At 31.9% G+C, this 17,873-nt stretch overlaps 1 protein-coding gene across 1 annotated transcript; it reads left to right on the top strand.

Moving 5' to 3' along the window:
- Positions 1-271: 271 nt before the first annotated feature.
- LOC111626045 (putative RNA-binding protein 15) lies at positions 272-14,906 on the top strand. The gene is made up of 3 exons (XM_023369323.1): positions 272-325; positions 2,939-3,129; positions 9,333-14,906. Exon 3 carries the CDS (start codon positions 9,641-9,643, stop codon positions 12,221-12,223), a length of 2,583 nt encoding a protein of 860 aa, XP_023225091.1. The 5' UTR covers positions 272-325; positions 2,939-3,129; positions 9,333-9,640; the 3' UTR covers positions 12,224-14,906.
- The last annotated feature ends 2,967 nt before the right edge of the window (positions 14,907-17,873 follow it).

Here is a 17,873-nt window from a genome sequence, read left to right as displayed (position 1 = left end):
CGATAAATCTGACACCTAGCGTTATTAGCGCGAACTACATAATGGCGGCTGCTATGAGTATAAAGTCTATGGTCAACGGCCGGATGGCTGAGCAGTCAAGATGGCAGCCTACCGCTCTGGAAGACCCGGGATCGAATCTGGACGAGTCAAAGAATCCCCAAGAATTTTTCGGGCCCCGTCCCTCACCACCCGGTCGCTCCATTGTGGGCCTGGCCGAACCTATAATGGGCCTGCTTTAAGAGGTCCTCTTAGTGCCCACAGAGCGGAAAGAGAGGAAAAAAAAAGTCTATGGTCTGTTAGAATTAGAAAGTGTTCAACCTACAAGGTAAATATGTATTGCTGTGTATTTGAATGTAAGTCTAAAGATTCATCAAACTCAGTACATATACAAACACTCCAAAAGATAAATTACTGCGAAAAAAGTGGGAAATAAAACAAGTTATCAGTTCAGTTTCACCAACATCTAATTTTGCTGAGCTTAAAATTCTTTTATTTTTACAAACGTTTTCAACCTATCTAATATAGACCATTCTCGAGTTTTCATAAACAAAAGAACACCCAATATCTATAGCTTGCTACGGAACGATAAAGACAGCGTAAAAAAAGGAAGAGAAAGCCGAGATATATAAAATACCATTTGAAAATAAAAAATTAGGAATCGAAAAAGATTATGTGGGTGTGACTAGAAAAAACCTGGCGGTACGTCTGTGAGAACATAGATACAACGTTGACAAAGGACACAACACAATATTAGCTATTATGGTGCAGACCGAAGGAGCAGTTGTAAAATGGGATCATTAACTCTGTATCCATTGCGTTGGAGACGGAAAAGGTGAAAATTTATAAAAGTCCTCGCCGTTGCCTAAATGCTAGGGATGCTAATGCGCTTCCAACAGCGCATTAGCATCCCTAGCATTTAGCGAGCATTCCTAAGGAAATAGATAATAGAAAAAAGAATGGGACTTAAAACCCTTAAATCATGTTTCTTTCTAGTTAGCTTTGTTTACTGTGTTTTATTTGCTTATTTATTTTATTTATTGTACACAAAGAAATACTTCTTTCAATTTATTTTAAAGTTAATTTTTTTTAAATTTTAAATATGTAAAATATTCGAAAACGGTTCTTTCCATTTTGGAACATTTATAATATTAAACCTAACGATGGCCTATATTTGATAGGTCAGTAGATTAACTGGGCTTTCGAGTAATAGTTCAAACTAAGCTAGAGACAATATTTGCCGCAAGTTGGCGTCTCTGTTGGCAGAAGAGCGTTGTTCTTCTACTACCCTTGATTAATTCATTAACACCTGCCCCTAATTTCAAGGGTGGGAGATGTGCCCGAGGTGTGTTCGAACGAGAGTTTAGACTAATTCATTATATTAGGAGGGGAGATACGTTGTTGAACAATAGTTTAGACCAGATATATTCGCGGAAGTGGTCGCTTATTACAGTTGTTGTATGTTGTTTCGGACCAAAAATCGATGCCCGCGGTCGCGTTACACAGATGGTCGTTTAATACAGGTACTCATACGAAGACTCTATGGATAAACTATTCGGTGCCAAAAATTTTTGCCCGTTTTGACAGGTGCTCGTCGAATGCAACTGTCAGTGTTCAGTGTTGTTATCCACTTACAAAAGATATAAAATAACTTTTAATAGTTTCATCTTTTTACAAAATTTTTGTTATATAAAATCACACATTTACACATTTTGAATGCATTTCCATTATTATATGAAGTAGCTAACAAAAAATTTTAAAAATAAGTAAAATGTTTTCGGATTAATATGTTTGAAATTTATAGTTTTTATTATAAAACCTTATAAGTTGTAGATGTGTAGTCTTTAATATGTAGCTTACATTTAGATGCATTAAATTTTAGACGTGGGTATATTTTCCATTTGTTTTGTAGTAGTAGTATATATATATACAGGTTACGCAAAAGCAACATAAATTATACTGTATGTGCGCGATAACTTGAGCTCTCGAAAGAAAGCATGACTTATTGGTAGCATGTCCAGTTTCCTGAACGTTGCACTGTCATTACTAGACTGCTTTCCTCTTTGCCTCAGTCCTCGTATCCCACATGTTCTCGTCCATTCACGTATGTTATCAATCCATAACATCCTGGCTCATCCACGTTGTATTCCGTCAGTTTTACCCATTATGATATTCTGTAATAATTCATACTTGCTTCCTCTGATTACATGTCTAAAGTATGATGTTTTACAAAATTTTATACATGTTAAGAATTCCCTCTGTGAGAATGCATTACTTAGTGAATGAGTTATTCCATTATGCGTTGTTAATAGATTAGACAGAGGTGCACCTGTTTTGGGAAGGTAGGATAGCGCCCATTCAGAGTGAATCAAATAATATACTCTATATTATTTTAATTAGCTACCATTTAAAAACAAATTGTTACATCTATTATCCTTGTATCGTTTTAAACATTCTAGTTATTTTAATAAAAATAATACAAGATACGTTCAATTAAAAACCGGAAAACTTTCATTAAAAGACCGGAAGTTGAGCAATAACCTAGTAATTTTGACACACCACATTTTCAGAGGAAACAGTAACTGCGACTGGCAACATTGTAGATAAGTGAGAACATTACACACTGATAAAATGCGGCGCCTCTAGCAGTGCACGAAGCAAGAGCGGTGTAGTGTTGTCCGTTTTTTGACAAATATCAATTGAGATCCACTGTCATATGCAGGTACAGTAAGAAGACGATTACATGAGTTGCACACAAGCGTACGAATATAGATCTAAGGTTTCAAAAACAGCCATAGCTCTATGGCATTCACTGAGATCCAACCGTACATACTAATTCAATTAAGTGTATTATTTATGAATTGTTTTGGCGATCGAATCTAATTGTTATATATGTAATTTGTTTTGGTTTTAATGAATTTTATTTAAAATTGTTCTTTAGCTTTCTTTTGACACGAACAAAGTTGAATGCAAGAAGATACCGAGGGATTCCCCCAAAAAATTCTCCTGAAGAAAAATGTCTGAAGTCAACACTGTACACGAGCCCCTTAATTCATTTTCCCGAGCTTCACGAAGCTATAATGTGTCACTGCTGGAAAGTCACCATTAAATCATTTACTGCAGTATGAAAAGGTGAGTTTTATTATTGTCTCTATTAAATTATTATCGTAAAAGTTTGAACATGTGAAATTTTGTGTTATTTAATTTACCTTTATTCATTAATTTATTAACTTTAAATGCGCAGTGCTTTATGTTGACCCAAAACACAAAATCAAACAAGTTTGTGAATTATCCGAGATACTCAAGTTCGGATAATCGAGTTTTCACTGTACAGTATTTACGTTCCTTCTGATGTCAACAAAATCTTACTTTTCTTCTTTATAATCTATTATGACTTATGCTATTATATTCACATTGTAAATATCAGAATAAATATCATAATTAAAAAAATTATAAAGTGCTCAAACATTTATCGAATACACAATAAACAACGAAAAACGCCAGTCGGCAATCAGTACCCTCTACAGAGCAAAAACTGAACTTCTCGAGAATACTGCAATGAAGAGTTACTACGATTTCACACCAAAATTCTATTGCCGATCCCCTATGTGGTAGACTGACGCTTTAACTGCTTCACTGCCTGTAAGTTAATAATCGACGTTAACAAAACTGATAATAATAGATATATAGGTCTAAGGCAATAGTTGTCGGTCCATGACGGTTGCCTGTCGCCGGCCATAATATGAATCCTTTATTGGAATGAATAGGCACTGGAGCAGTGATGCAGTGATACAACGGAAAATTTATATCTACTCTCTCTCTTTCATCTCTTTTCTATTTCTTGCAGAGAATATCATTGTTAATCCTACAGCATATTCCCGAAACAGATTAAGCAGGCTACTCATAAGTCAGGTCAAGTATATATTTTTCGTTTTTTAACTTCGTCTTGTTGGCAATAAAATCTTTTAATCATGTCCGTCATGGATTCAGCCAGGCTTATAATGGAGGCTTATACTACGTTCGCACACAATCCACGACTCACTTCGATCTCGATTTACTTACAATCTGGATTGTGACTGTCGCTAGTCGAACGTCGTGCTGTTCGCACAGGCAATCCGCTCGAGAAGAACCTGGCTATTATACGCGATCATAAAACTGACGTAACTACGCGGCAAGTCACAAACACCAACAAATAAAATGGAAGTTTTGGTTAGAAATAAATACTTTTTCTTGCCGTACAGTACATCTAATAATTGACAGATGTCGTCATCTTTCCAGCTGTCTTTTTTATTTCTCTGTCGATAACCCGACACGTGTTCCGCAGCGATCTTGTATTTTCTCGCACGCGTGGGATTGTGGGAGCTCTCTTATGACTGGATCTAGTTTCAACAACTCTCTCCAGTCGATCGCGATAGAACCTTGTTTCAGTCGAGATTGAAACGGTCGAGAGCGTTCGCACCACGGAACTCTCTCCGACCTTAGTCACAATCTAGATCGAAATGCTCGGTGCGAACGGGGTATTAGCGGGGTCAATCTACTCTGAAATTTTTTGGCATGGCCCAGACCCAGGTCTTCTAAAGCTTCAGGCTGTCCAGTGTTGGATAGTGAAAAACAATAAAGTGAAGCAATTTTTGTGAATTCTGTTTCATTGTAATGAAATTAATAATGAGAATAAAAACTTATACTCTTGCGCCTTTACTTCATCGGACGTTTTTGTTTTTACGATAAAAATATTCAAAAAGGCTTATTACTCTAGCCGCCTCATACCACCATACGGCCCTAAGACTGTTGCCTTTATCACATTGGACATCCGGTTGTCTATATTGAAAGCTTAGCATCATAACATGTTTTCAAAAGAATTTTTTCGCATCTAATAAATTATTCATTTTGCTTTATTGTTATAATTCCTTTCCTCTATGCATTGAAGGGGGTCTAGTTATTTTTTTTCTATTTGAAACATAACATTCTCCAGCATCGAGGGAGATCGCACGGGAGGTCGAATGGCTTAATTTCACCAAATATACCGCGAACAAGCATCCTTACTGATGGAAATACGACTTGCTTATATGTCGAGTAGTAATCAATTCTTAAATATCCAGTCAATACTTCCTGTTAAAGTTATAATATGCTAACTTTAAATCCGCTATTTTTAGAAACACTATGATATTGACGTAGAATGAAATATTCATTATATTCGTATTAGAACCATGGATGACTCACATTTCCTGTACCATAAAGCATTAAATGTATTCAATTTTAAGATGTGTTCTCGTGTAGCGAAGCAAATGCTAGTTGTTCTTCTCTATTTCACTTCATTACTTCCGGTTTATATTGTTTCTGGAAGAACTTTTTGTTTATCCGTTTGCAAATGGCTTTATTGACAAGCTATTAGTTTCTTTGGTCGAAATGCTAAACAATTTGACAGGTTATTTCTATTAATGACAAAACCGGAAGATGAGAGGACACAAAAATGCATTAACAGAAAAAGTTTCGGTTAAACGAAAACATCCTCCTTATAATCCTCCTTTATGGCTAAATTCCATAGTAAAATACAAATAATTCTTGATTTTTGTAGTTTGAATAGTGGGATCAAATCGTAAATATTACGAATTTTAAATATAAAGCTTCGTAATATATTTTAGAGAATTATAGTTTATTTTTTTACTTGTTTTAATTGCATAATAAATTGTTTTATTAATACAGTAGAATCTCGAAAACTCGGCCTAATGTGGACCGAAGGGTGGCCGAGTTTGTGAAAATGCCGGTTATCGGGAATGGGGTTAAAAAAAATAAGTATGAGTGTTTCCTCAGAAAATACTGTACTGTACTTGTATGTATTGTTTACTTGAGAATACAACAGAGAATAAACTGCCCAAATACCCTTAAACAAAGGAAAAGTACGTCCTTTATGAAGGCATAGAGCTTTTACTACATGAAAATGAAAATTAATGAATACACTGTGTACAGTAATTTACCTGATAAGACAGACCTCAGAAAAATAAATGTCTATAATGAAAATTAATTAAGGATTTTTTTGCCCTGCCAGGGTGTGGCCGAGTTATCCGGATTGCCGGGTTATCGAGTGCCGAGTTTTCGAGACTCTACTGTAATAGGTTATGTATTTACAATTTAACATTCAAAAATCTCCAAGAACCATATTTTTGGGGCATGTCCCAAAATTACGACAGTCTTTTATAACAACTTAATAACAAATTACATTAAAAAATAAATTAGCCATTTAAAAGCACACAGTATAAGCTATTTTTTTAAATAGTCGACATTCATTGGGCTGCAATTTGAAAAAATTGTAGACCTATAAATTTCCACTGTCGCCCGTCTGTCTTTCCTTAATCTCGAGAATGGAGTTAGATAGATGAAAACCTAGACCAGATATAGAAACCATAGGAGAAGGAGGTCCCGATTAACTATGTGTAAACTTACAATGCAAACTGGAAATCATGTTATTTCAATTCAAATGTTTTCCCTTGAAAGATTTTAGCTAGATGACCCGCATGATTCTGTTGTTAAAGAAAAAGTATGATGTACGGGGACAAGTCACTACTAATTTGAGGTGGAAAGAATATATTTTGAATTAAATAAATTAAAAATATTATTAAAAATTCTAGCCCGACATTGTGACGATGTCAATAAATAATTGCACATTGCTAAACACGTTTCCTAGCGGGCAAAAATTTCTTTCTGAAAAATTCTTCATTCAATCATTTGAAAAAGTCCACGACTAGCATCATCATCGTCTGAGAAATTTAAGCCACTAAGATGTTTCTTAATAGGTCTAAAAAGGTAAAACTCAAAATGTGCTAAGTCCGGACTATGCATTACTTCCCATTCATACTTTTTTAGTCAGTCTGAAGTCTGACCGGCAGTATGAGGAGTTGCACTATCGTGCATCAGACTTATCATCCTGCGCATAGTCAGGACATAGCACCCTCTGATTTTTATCGTTTTTTTGGGCCATCTTAGTATTTACATGTCTCAGACGATGATGAAGTTAAAGATGGAGTCGTGGACTTTTTCGAATAATTTTTTCAGACGGAATTTTGCTCTTGTTTCCCGCTAGAGAACGTGTTTAGAAATGAATGACGACTATGTAAAAATACTTATACTGTGCTTTTAAATGACTAATTTTCTGTATTACTTTTCCGGCTGTTAGGTATAACAGAAGGAAAGTATGGCGATCGGTCAAAAATGACCCCCACAGATTTCTACACTTTTGGACTCGGGACACCTTGCAACGTCGAGAAATGCAAAAAAAATTCAGGGGTAATTTTTGTATGTATGGATATTAGTGTGTGTGGGGGGGCACGATTTTGTTCACCCTGTTTGAAGCTTAATAACTCCTGTGCTTTTTGTCGAAATTTCTGAAATTTTGCAGGGAGGTTTGGTATTAGGGGGATTGATGCTATTAAATTTTAATGGTTAAAGGTCGATGGAGTCGGAAGATAAAAGGAATCGTGTGTCTCGAGTAAGGTTAGAAACACGATTTTACTCTTTATTAGCATTTACAATTTTTTTTTTTTTTTATAAAACTCTTTCCTACCCTAAAAATTCAGCATTTTGCAGTTTTATAATAATTAAAAATATAAAATTTAAAAAAATAAAATATTATAACAGATGGCGCCACCAAATGTTGCCGGGAAAGTTAAAGCAACTGGGTACTGAATTTTTTAAAAATGTAATTTGTTATTAAGTTGTTATAAAATATTATACCTTACTTTTGGGATACGCCTCAGATAATATAGATTAGTGATAAAAATTCATCACAGCAGTTTAATTGATAAGATTTAATAAAATCTTATTACAGTAGTGTCTCGTACTTCGAGTTTAAATCATTCCATGAGGCCGTTTGAAGTCCCAATCAGTTTTTTTAATTAGAAGTAAGGGAAAGCGAATTCTCACACCCTAAACAATATCCATTTCGATAAACTTAAAACAGTAAATACACGTAATTTATGGTAAAAATAAGACAATTAAATGTCCTAATAATAAATTAAAATCCGAAAGCATTAAATAAAATGCGTAAATACTTAACATAGATGTGTGATTTAATTATAACAGTTGTGAGATATAACACTATCGCTTGGCTTGAAACGTATTTTGAATATTTTACTTCACATTTTGTTGAATAAATTCAAGTTGAAATGTTTTCCGATAGAATGCCTATCGGGAGGCATATTACGCCCTATGAGTTTTGGAAAGGATATAATGCCGTTTGTTTGTTTTTTTTTGTTAAGTTATAGCAACGCAACACTTGGGCGATCTGCCTAGGGGAGATGCCTTCCGGGAGGTCTTTTTAAGTGTAACTGGCCCCAATTCAGGCGTTACAGACGTGGAGAAAACCCGGAAAATTCCATGTGGCCAGCCCGTCCTGGCGAGTCGCAAACCTACGATCGAACTCCCAGTGTTCAGGGAATTCCCGAACGCCTTATCAACAGTAAAAAAAAAAGAAAAAAGAAATTTGTTATACGTATGAGGAAGATGCTCCAAAACTACGAACGTGTCAAATATGGTTAAAAAGTTCCTTTCGGGAAATTTTGAATTAAAGGATACAAAACGCAGGGGCGAATCGACGAATAAGACTCAAGATATATAATTAAACACACCAAAAATAAAAGCAAAGAAAGCACCGAAAACATACGAGCATAACGCGAGAGACAACTTGGACGCATAACAGATTGCGTTTACGCTTCGTGCGCATTTTTTTATTGAGCAAACAGTTCGAACTTCGAAGCATCGTTCGAACTCAGAGGCGAATTTTTGACGAAGTTAGAGTCGTTCGAAGTACGAGGTACCGCTGTAATTAGAGAAATGGTATTAAAACATTAATTATTTAAATACTGTTACTTAATTAAATAAAATTCATAAATAGATTGATTTAGAAGAAAAATAATAAATCAAGTATGAATAAAAACGTTTAAAACGATAATTTTTTCTGTTCAGTAACTTTCATTTCATATTTCAAAACCGAATCTTCGTAATTTTATATTAAATTATTAAAAAAATTTAACCACTTCGTTATAAAGAAGAGTTAAGTGATTAATCCACACGTATCGTTCTAATAACAATACAGTCGTATCGCGAAAGACAGAATGACGCCATATATTACGTAAGATAACTAACCAATTAAAACATAGCATCTAATAAAGTGAACCAATGAAGATTCGTTTCATCAACCGCTAGGTGTTGGCATTCATAATTGATAAAAATTACCTTCGTAATTATTTTTCGATCATTTTTATTTCTTAAAATTATTTAAACTATTTATAGGAAATATTAACAATAAATACGATTTTTTATAAAGAATTTTTCTAAATTAGGGAGTTCATCGCTCGCATCAAACGCATACACATATACATCCGTAAAGAAAATAGTGCCCGAAGAAATATGGAATTAATCCTCATATATATTTGACTTGCCGTAAATTTTATGGGAAATATGTAAAATTATGATAAGGACGGGCAGGTTTTTGGTTCTTAATGAGAAATTCGATGCCGTTTACTTGGGGTGTATATAGACGTGACGCAAATATAGTCGGACGGACTAACTGTCATGGTGACTGTTGTAGACTGATTGGATTTTATTGGTTTTGAAGATATTTTTATTTTGGCGTAAATTAGTTTAAAATATGAAAAGGCAACAAGATCGGGATTCGCCGATAAAGACAAAAAGAAGCCACAACGACAGTAGGACCAGCAGTCGATATGATGATAGTCCGAGAGATCGAGGCACACCAGATCGAAGAGACAGGAGGACTGTGAACAAGAGTCCGAGCGAGCGACGAGGAAGGAGTCGTGAAAGGACTTCGATCGAAAGAAGTAATTTAGGTATGAATCGGACGAGTGTCATCAATCGAGATCTTTACGATGATTATCCGCGATCCGCCGTCAAGCAATCTTATACTTATAAAGTGCTGTGTGTTAGTAATTTAAACAATAAAGTGAATGATTCTAGTGTGCGAGATGCATTACAGAGAGAGTTTGGCAGACATGGAGAAGTAACCGTTAAACTCTGCCATGATTCTAATGAAAGAATTGCTTATTTATATTTTAGGAGCGGCGACGATGCGCGTGATGCTAGACATGCAAAATCTAGGTTGGTGTTGTTTGATAAACCGGTGCATGTAGAACCTGTGTTAGATAGGGCTGTGCTTCCCGGCAGTAGGAGAAATAGGAGTGTGAGCCCGGATTACACGCCGTCTCACGGCGTGAGGGGCATATCGCCCGCCCATTCCACCGCTAGCACTAGTAGTGTCGGTCGGAGGCCTGCCGGCGGTCGTCATAACTGTCTGGATAGGAGTGTGCCCCCTCCGTATCCGCCGCCGAGTCATAGAGAACCGCCGAGGAGAGATGTGAGAGAGTTTCATCATATGTCTCACCGGAGAGAAGAGAGTAAAAAGGAAAAGTTTCCTAATTACTTGCATCACGTTCCTCCTGAAGAGGACGATAAGGCCACAAGGACATTATTTGTAGGTAATCTCGAGGTGAGCATTTCTGAAGTAGAATTGCGTAGGATATTCGAAAGGTATGGTGTTGTTGAAGATATCGATGTGAAACGACCGCCTCCGGGTCAGGGGAATGCTTATGCATTTATTAAATTCTTGAATCTTGATATGGCTCATAGAGCTAAAGTAGAAATGTCTGGGCAATATATAGGTAAATTTCAATGTAAAATAGGTTATGGCAAAGCCACTCCAACGACTCGTATTTGGGTGGGTGGTTTGGGGCCGTGGACCTCGCTTTCTCATTTAGAGAGAGAATTTGATCGTTTCGGCGCAATTAGAAAAATAGATTTTGTTAAAGGGGAAAACCATGCTTATATTCAGTATGATAGTATTGATGCTGCTCAGGCAGCTTGTCAAGAAATGAGAGGTTTTCCTTTAGGTGGACAAGATAAGCGTCTACGAGTTGATTTTGCAGATCCAGGTCCTTATAGCTACTACCAGTCGCCTTCTAGAGGAGCCGGTGCAGCGAGTGGTAGTTATAGAGATGAAGATCATTATGTTCCATCGAGAAGAAGTGGCAATCGTGATATGGCATCTTCTGATGATTTTTATGAAGGATTAGACAATCATTGGCAGCGAAATAGTACGTACCATAACAATGCACAATATGATCTACATTATGACCGTTTACCTCGGCAAAGTCGTGACCAATGGCAACCGGAACTTGATGATCGACATGATGGTGATTATCGTGGTGGTTGGAATAGGAACTGGTGGGATGATCATCCGAGAAGTAGAAATGATGGTACAAGTGAACGGCGTAAACGTCCAAGAACTCCCGACGATGATGGCCCTCAAGATTGTAGGACAGGTCGTAGTGATGATGGTATTTCTTACAAGCATGCACGTCGTTCAAACACACCAGATCAAGGAGAACAAGAAAGGGTTTCTGTTCGTGACCCAATTTCTCCAAGAAGAAATCGTGAGAATTCTAATAGGAGGACATCTAAAGAGCGTCATTCTCCCATAAATTATGATATTTTACAAAAAAACGATTCTAGAGAATCTGTGGGAAAAGATCGTGATAATGATGATGTTAGAGATAGTAGTAATTCATTTGGAAGGACCAGAGGAGGAAAATCAGAATCCCTAAATGAAGATAAGAAGAAATCTTCAGATACTTTAAAAGCAGGAAGTGTTACTGTTGCTGACAGTGTAACAAATTTACAAGATTTGGCAAAATGTTGTCCGGTAGCATGGCATGGTGGTTTAGTTTTAAAAAACAGTGCTTTTACATCACGGATGCATGTATGTAGTGGTGATCCATCACTTGTAGAATTTCTGATGAAAGATTCTACTAATGAAGTTCCAATGCTGCGTATCACACAAAGACTTCGACTTGATCCTCCTAAACTAGATGATGTCTCTCGGAGAGTATCAAATTCTGGTACTCATGGTCACTGCATGTTGTTAACTTTGCCAGGTTCATTGCAAACCTTGGAGGATCAATCAAATTCAGTCCAGCAACGTCCACTTAGAAATCTTGTGTCTTATTTGAAGCAAAAAGAAGCTGCTGGAGTTGTATCTTTGCCAGGTGGTGGTGGTGGTGGTGTGAAAAAGGATGGAAAAGAGTTGACAGGTGTTCTGTATGCTTTTCCTCCTTGTTCATTTGCTTTGGAATTATTAAGACGAATTGCACCAAATTTAACTGGAGATTCCTCAAAGGAGGATCATTTGGTTGTAGTTGTAGTAAAAGGATCAACATAAATGTTATGTGGAAAAGCTATAAATAAAAACATGAAAATTTAGGCATTTTATTGTTGAAACAATAGTAGTTATTGTGTATAAGTAGTTTGTGTTGATTAACTACATGTGAAGTTTTAAGTGTGTGCCTGTTCCAATAAAACAAATTGAAAGCACTGATTTAACAATATGGATATGCATTCACATTTTATTTCAAATTTATCATCTATTGCTGTATCATGAAATACCATCAGTGCCATGGATGTGATGGGTTATATTTGAAACTAGAAGAAAAACTTTGCTATTAAGTGCAAAATATTAAAAAGTTACAATTGGCAATTAAATTTATGAGATTTGTACAGCTAGTCTTTATCACAAGTGCTCTGTTTGAATATCAGAAAACCAATTTTATTTACAAATGCCAAGAAGTGCAACGTTTTCATCAAATACTATCATTTAAATTTATAATGTGTAGTTCAGTTGATAATTTAAATATTAACACTCATATCTTATTTACCGTATCTTTGTTTTCTGGTATATGCTGTTTCTAAAATACATGTCAACATTCCAGTGAAGAGAAAAATTCATTTTTATCATTTAATTAAGATAATTAGTATTTAGTATACCCTAAATGACTAATTATTTTACAAAATTATATTTTGTAAAATTCTAGAAAAATTTCTGTATTTTTGTTAATTATTTTGATTACTATTGTACTTCACATTAATTTGAATATTTTAAAATATTTTATTTTATTGTAATTATTGGACTTAACATAGGACATCATATTATAATTGTAACAGATTTAGTTAGAAATTTACCTGTAATTTTAAGAAATCTTTATAAAGCTTCAAAGTGAAAAATTATCAATGCTATTCAATGCTACATTGAAGAAAATTTGGTGGAATTCATCCTGGAGAGAGTGAGAGAGAAAAAGGGAGAGAGAGTGCTGTGATCTCTGGTGTCGGTGGTAGTGTTTCCCTATTTGTCTCAACAGTGCTACAGATGTCCAAAAAAAGTTTTACTTGTGTTCTGCATGAATCATTTTTATGAGAAACTTTTTTATCAAAAAGGCTTGTTAAAGTGCAGTGTTGTGTTTATTTCTGTTGCGAGTGCCTTTACAACAAAAGGAAGACTGTATCGTCGCTTATTTCTACTTTTGTCAAAATTTAAAGTGTTCTAGTGTTATGCCAGGACTTCTGCTCAATTTAGTTCAGTTTATTGATCAATTTAATGTTTTTTTTTGTGTGCTGTGAATCTTGCTATTCATCAGTGAGATTTAGTGCTACTAAACATCATTGTGTTTGTGCTTTGTGTTGTGAACTTGCGCATAAAATTGTGTGAAATTTAAAATCATTTAATAAGTTGGCCTTAAGTAAGGCAAGGTTGTTGGTTCCTGACATTCTAAATTGAAAAGAAGTCTATTATTGTTTTTTCAACAATTATCAGTTTTATTTTATTATGAAATTTAAATGATTATTATTATTATTATTATCATTTTTTTTTTGAGAAGATGATGATGAAGTGGAATATAAAAGTTACAACTACAGAAGATTTGTGTTCAGAATATGTAAGTTCAGTTATATTTTGTAGAATAATAATTCACTTGTAATATTCAACAATATATATGGCAGATATGTGTAATATTTTACAGCACTTGTGAAAAAGGCTGCCTTTGATAACTAGAATTACAATTAGTTGTAAAGGAATTTGCTGTCAAATATCTGTTTGAAACTTGTCAATTAAAAACAATTATATAAGATATATATATATGCACACATAAAGGTGATTTTTCAAATGTACAAGTTTTATATTGCTGTTTCTTGTTTGGATAACAGCTATGAAACATTATAAATGATTTCTAAGAAAGGAAAATATGAATAATGTTGTACAATTGCATATTAATTTCATGAGGACATCTGAGGGGAAAGAAATGCATCATAGATGTAATACCATAATGACAATAATGCAAAAACTTGTAACTATTCCAAACCTGTTAAATTTCATTATGATAAATTGTGAACAGGTATATAATTTACAGTTGTAAGATAGATAACCCATCAATTTGTGTAAGGCACAAAATGAACATTAAAATGTAAGGATTCTGTATAACAGTTTCAGACTCAGTTTACTCTGTGAATTTGAAGTGATGCAAGTTGAATTTTTTCCTCTTTTTTTTTCTTTAACAAGTATGTGAAACAGTTATGTTTATCTATTTTACATTATTTAAAGTTTGGATAATTTTTCAAAACAAAGTGATTCTCATTGTGAATTTTCATTATCAAGATCATTCCAAGAAAACATTTTATTTATATGTGCATCTGGAGAAAACATAATTAAACATCATTGATAAAATTTCATAGATTTCAAGATTTCAGTTTTATAATTACATTAAAATTTCTTTTATCTGTGCTTTTGGAACATCAGTGATTTTCAAACATTATGCAGTGAAAACTTGTTACAAGCTCATCATAAAATCTTGTGATCCATTTGTGTACAAATATTATATAGTTCACAATTCTGCAAAGAGAAGATTGTGATTATTTAATTTATAATGATTCAGTGTTGAAAAACAAAAAGAAATTTAAATACTTGGCCAAATGTGCTTTACAGGAATTTTCTGCCTGTAGTAAAGTTTTATTTTAAAACATTTGTTTCAAAAATAATAATAATTTTATTTTATTTTTATTGCTTTCTATGGAAAAAAATTGAAGTCAATCTGTTTGTGTTCAAATATTTATATTTTTAAAATATTTATATTTTATATTAGTTAACAAAATTTACAAATATTATATTCTGAGAATACAAATATAAATGTGATTTGTTTTATTCATAAAATTTACATACATTAAAATGAATTGTCACGTAGCATAATTTGAAAATCATTTCATACTAATATATTGAAAATACAAAGCACAATACTTTAGATCTATTCTGTTTTCAAAACTTACCTTATATTAGACAATTATATATGATAAATTTGTGGATAATTATCTTAACACACACTATTTGAAAATTAACAATAACCTAAACCTGAAAATGGATTTAGATGATGCTCTAAATTATTATTATTTAGATGTTAAAGTTTTATTTATTCCTAGATTTGTTACTTATAATTCTATAACTATAATCTGAATAATCTTGTATTTTAAGTGAATCTTGAGTGAATTTGAAATATATTATAGCATTTTAGAAGATCAGCATAAAAGCAAATAAAATTAATAGAATATTAAACAAATATAACATAAATTTATTACATGAAGCATATTTGTTTCATATAATAATTTTTATGTAAGTTTTATAATAGGAAAGTACTGTACATGGAAAGTATACATGTGCATATTTTCATAGATAAGTTAAAGTACTAACAAGTAAGAAAAAAAAATAGGTGGACAGTTTATTTGATGATAAGTAAATAAATAGAAATAAAATGATTTATTAAAGGAACCAATGCTATTGTAAATTCTAACTGTATCTATTAATACTTTGTTATATATATTTCCATAATAATAGTTTTTTAAAAGTGCTTTTTTAAGGATTTATTTTGGGGTTAATTAAAACCAACTAGAATATAATGCTATATTACAAAAAAATTGAAGTTAAATTTACAAAAGTAAGATTTATTTTAAGTTTATTTTCAAATAATGAATTTTTCTTTTCTTCTTTAAAGATATTTTCAATGTTTAAACTTCTATAATAATGAAGCATTTACAATATTCTAAAGTCAGATTAAATAAATAATAAGTTAAGTTGATTAATCTTAAAAGTTAATCATTATTTTAAACATGGTTTGATAAATGAAGTAATTTTAGTTGCGGTTATTAATTATAGATTTTAAACTAGATATAGGTCTATTCATTTTATATAATTGTTTTCATTTAAGGTTTTATAATAATGGGATTTTAAACTATATAAATTTGTAAAAAGTTTAATAATATATAAAAAATGAGATAATGATAGAATTAGCATCTTTTATATGAAATCTAGAAAAATCATAATTTGTTTGTTTTGACTAGCAATTACTTATTCTTAAGTTAGCTTAAAATAAACTTCTCTGTATACTAAGATACAATAGATATTTATTGTTTTCAGTAATTTTTTTATTGTACAATATTTTAAATATAATTTATTGATAAATTATGAATGATAAAATCATTTTAATTACATTAAAATTGAATTTATAAATGTATCACAATCAAATCAAGATCTTTGAATTTAAATTTCATTTTTTAATTTTTTAAACATTTCATGTCCTGTTATGATTAATTTTTTTCTTGTTTATTAAAATTAGTTTTTATTAATTATTAAAATAATAATAATAACATTAAAATGATTATTTATTATTTTAATCTAGTTGACTTTTCTATAAAATTACAGTGACATACATCACTTACAATTACAAATTTGTTTATTCAGTTTTAGAATTTTATTTGTTCTAAAATCATTTCCTTAAAATGACATTTTTGTGTATGTCAAAGATGCTTGAGTCTATTAAAAATTGTTTACTTTTGGCTTTTAACACCAATAAACTGAAATTAGTGTTCTTACAAGTTAGATTTTTCTGTTTTCTAGCTTTTTTATTTGATTGTTGGCTTATTATAAATTCAACTTTAAAACGATATATTTAAATAATTAGCATACCATAATTTCTTAATGCATTATTTTAATATTCTTTATATTTTTATATAATTAAAGTTTAATTTGTAATAAATTTATGAATGTTTTTGATGAGATCTCTATTATCTGTTATCACTTGTATAAAAATATGCAAAAAATTATTTGTTGGTTGAAGTTAGCAAATTAAAAATTATCTACATTTAAATGAATCTAATGAAAACTTATTCTTAGAATTTGTGCAATAAATCAATTAAATTAAAGTTTATTGTTTAAAATTCTTGATTTTGAAATTTATTCTTTTTAATTAGTATATTTCTTTTATTAATTATAAATTAATAACTTATGCATTATCTAAGTGTAAACTTGAAACTAATGTTATCTAGAAATCTTTCTTTTTATTAGCACATAAATTCTAAGTTTAATTTTTTATGGTGGATAATGTAACATTATCTCAAAAAATTTCAGATTCAGTTAAATGTTACAATGATCAAATGTGATATCTAAATGTTGATAAAATGATAACTTTGTTTAATATACTGTACTTAAAATAATTTCTTTGTGATTTAAAATGTGAATTTTTATTTACCAAACTTATTTAAACAATATAGTCATTAAGGGAATGCTATTTTAGGTTTTTAGTTTTTCTATCAAAATTATTTCTAAATGTTTTGTTTTTACTCAGTCTTATGTTTAATACAGAACAGATTCAATGAAAATATAGAAATAAATTAATAAAAAATTAATATAATAAAGGTGTAACAAAATGTCAAAAATTGAGAATTAAAAACAGGAAAATTGCCACAATTTTAAATTAAAATTAAAAAAAAATTGTTAATTAATATTTCAATAATTACTTATAATTTTATTAAGAACAAGAAATGAAGAGATAAACTGGTTTTATTTTCATTTTTTTAAGAAGCCAAATTTTATTTTGTGGTAGAAATATATTTTCAATGAAATTACCTTTTTCCATTGTACCACATCCAAAAACTAGAAAGAAAGATGTTGTGAATAAAAAATAATGGTAATATTAGCATATTGTTCAAAATATTTTTGT

This window comes from Centruroides sculpturatus, unplaced genomic scaffold, assembly GCF_000671375.1.
Source record: "Centruroides sculpturatus isolate CEXI.00-Female unplaced genomic scaffold, Cexi_2.0 scaffold496, whole genome shotgun sequence".
Lineage (NCBI taxonomy): Eukaryota > Metazoa > Arthropoda > Arachnida > Scorpiones > Buthidae > Centruroides > Centruroides sculpturatus.
This window is presented reverse-complemented; position numbering and strand designations above follow the sequence as displayed.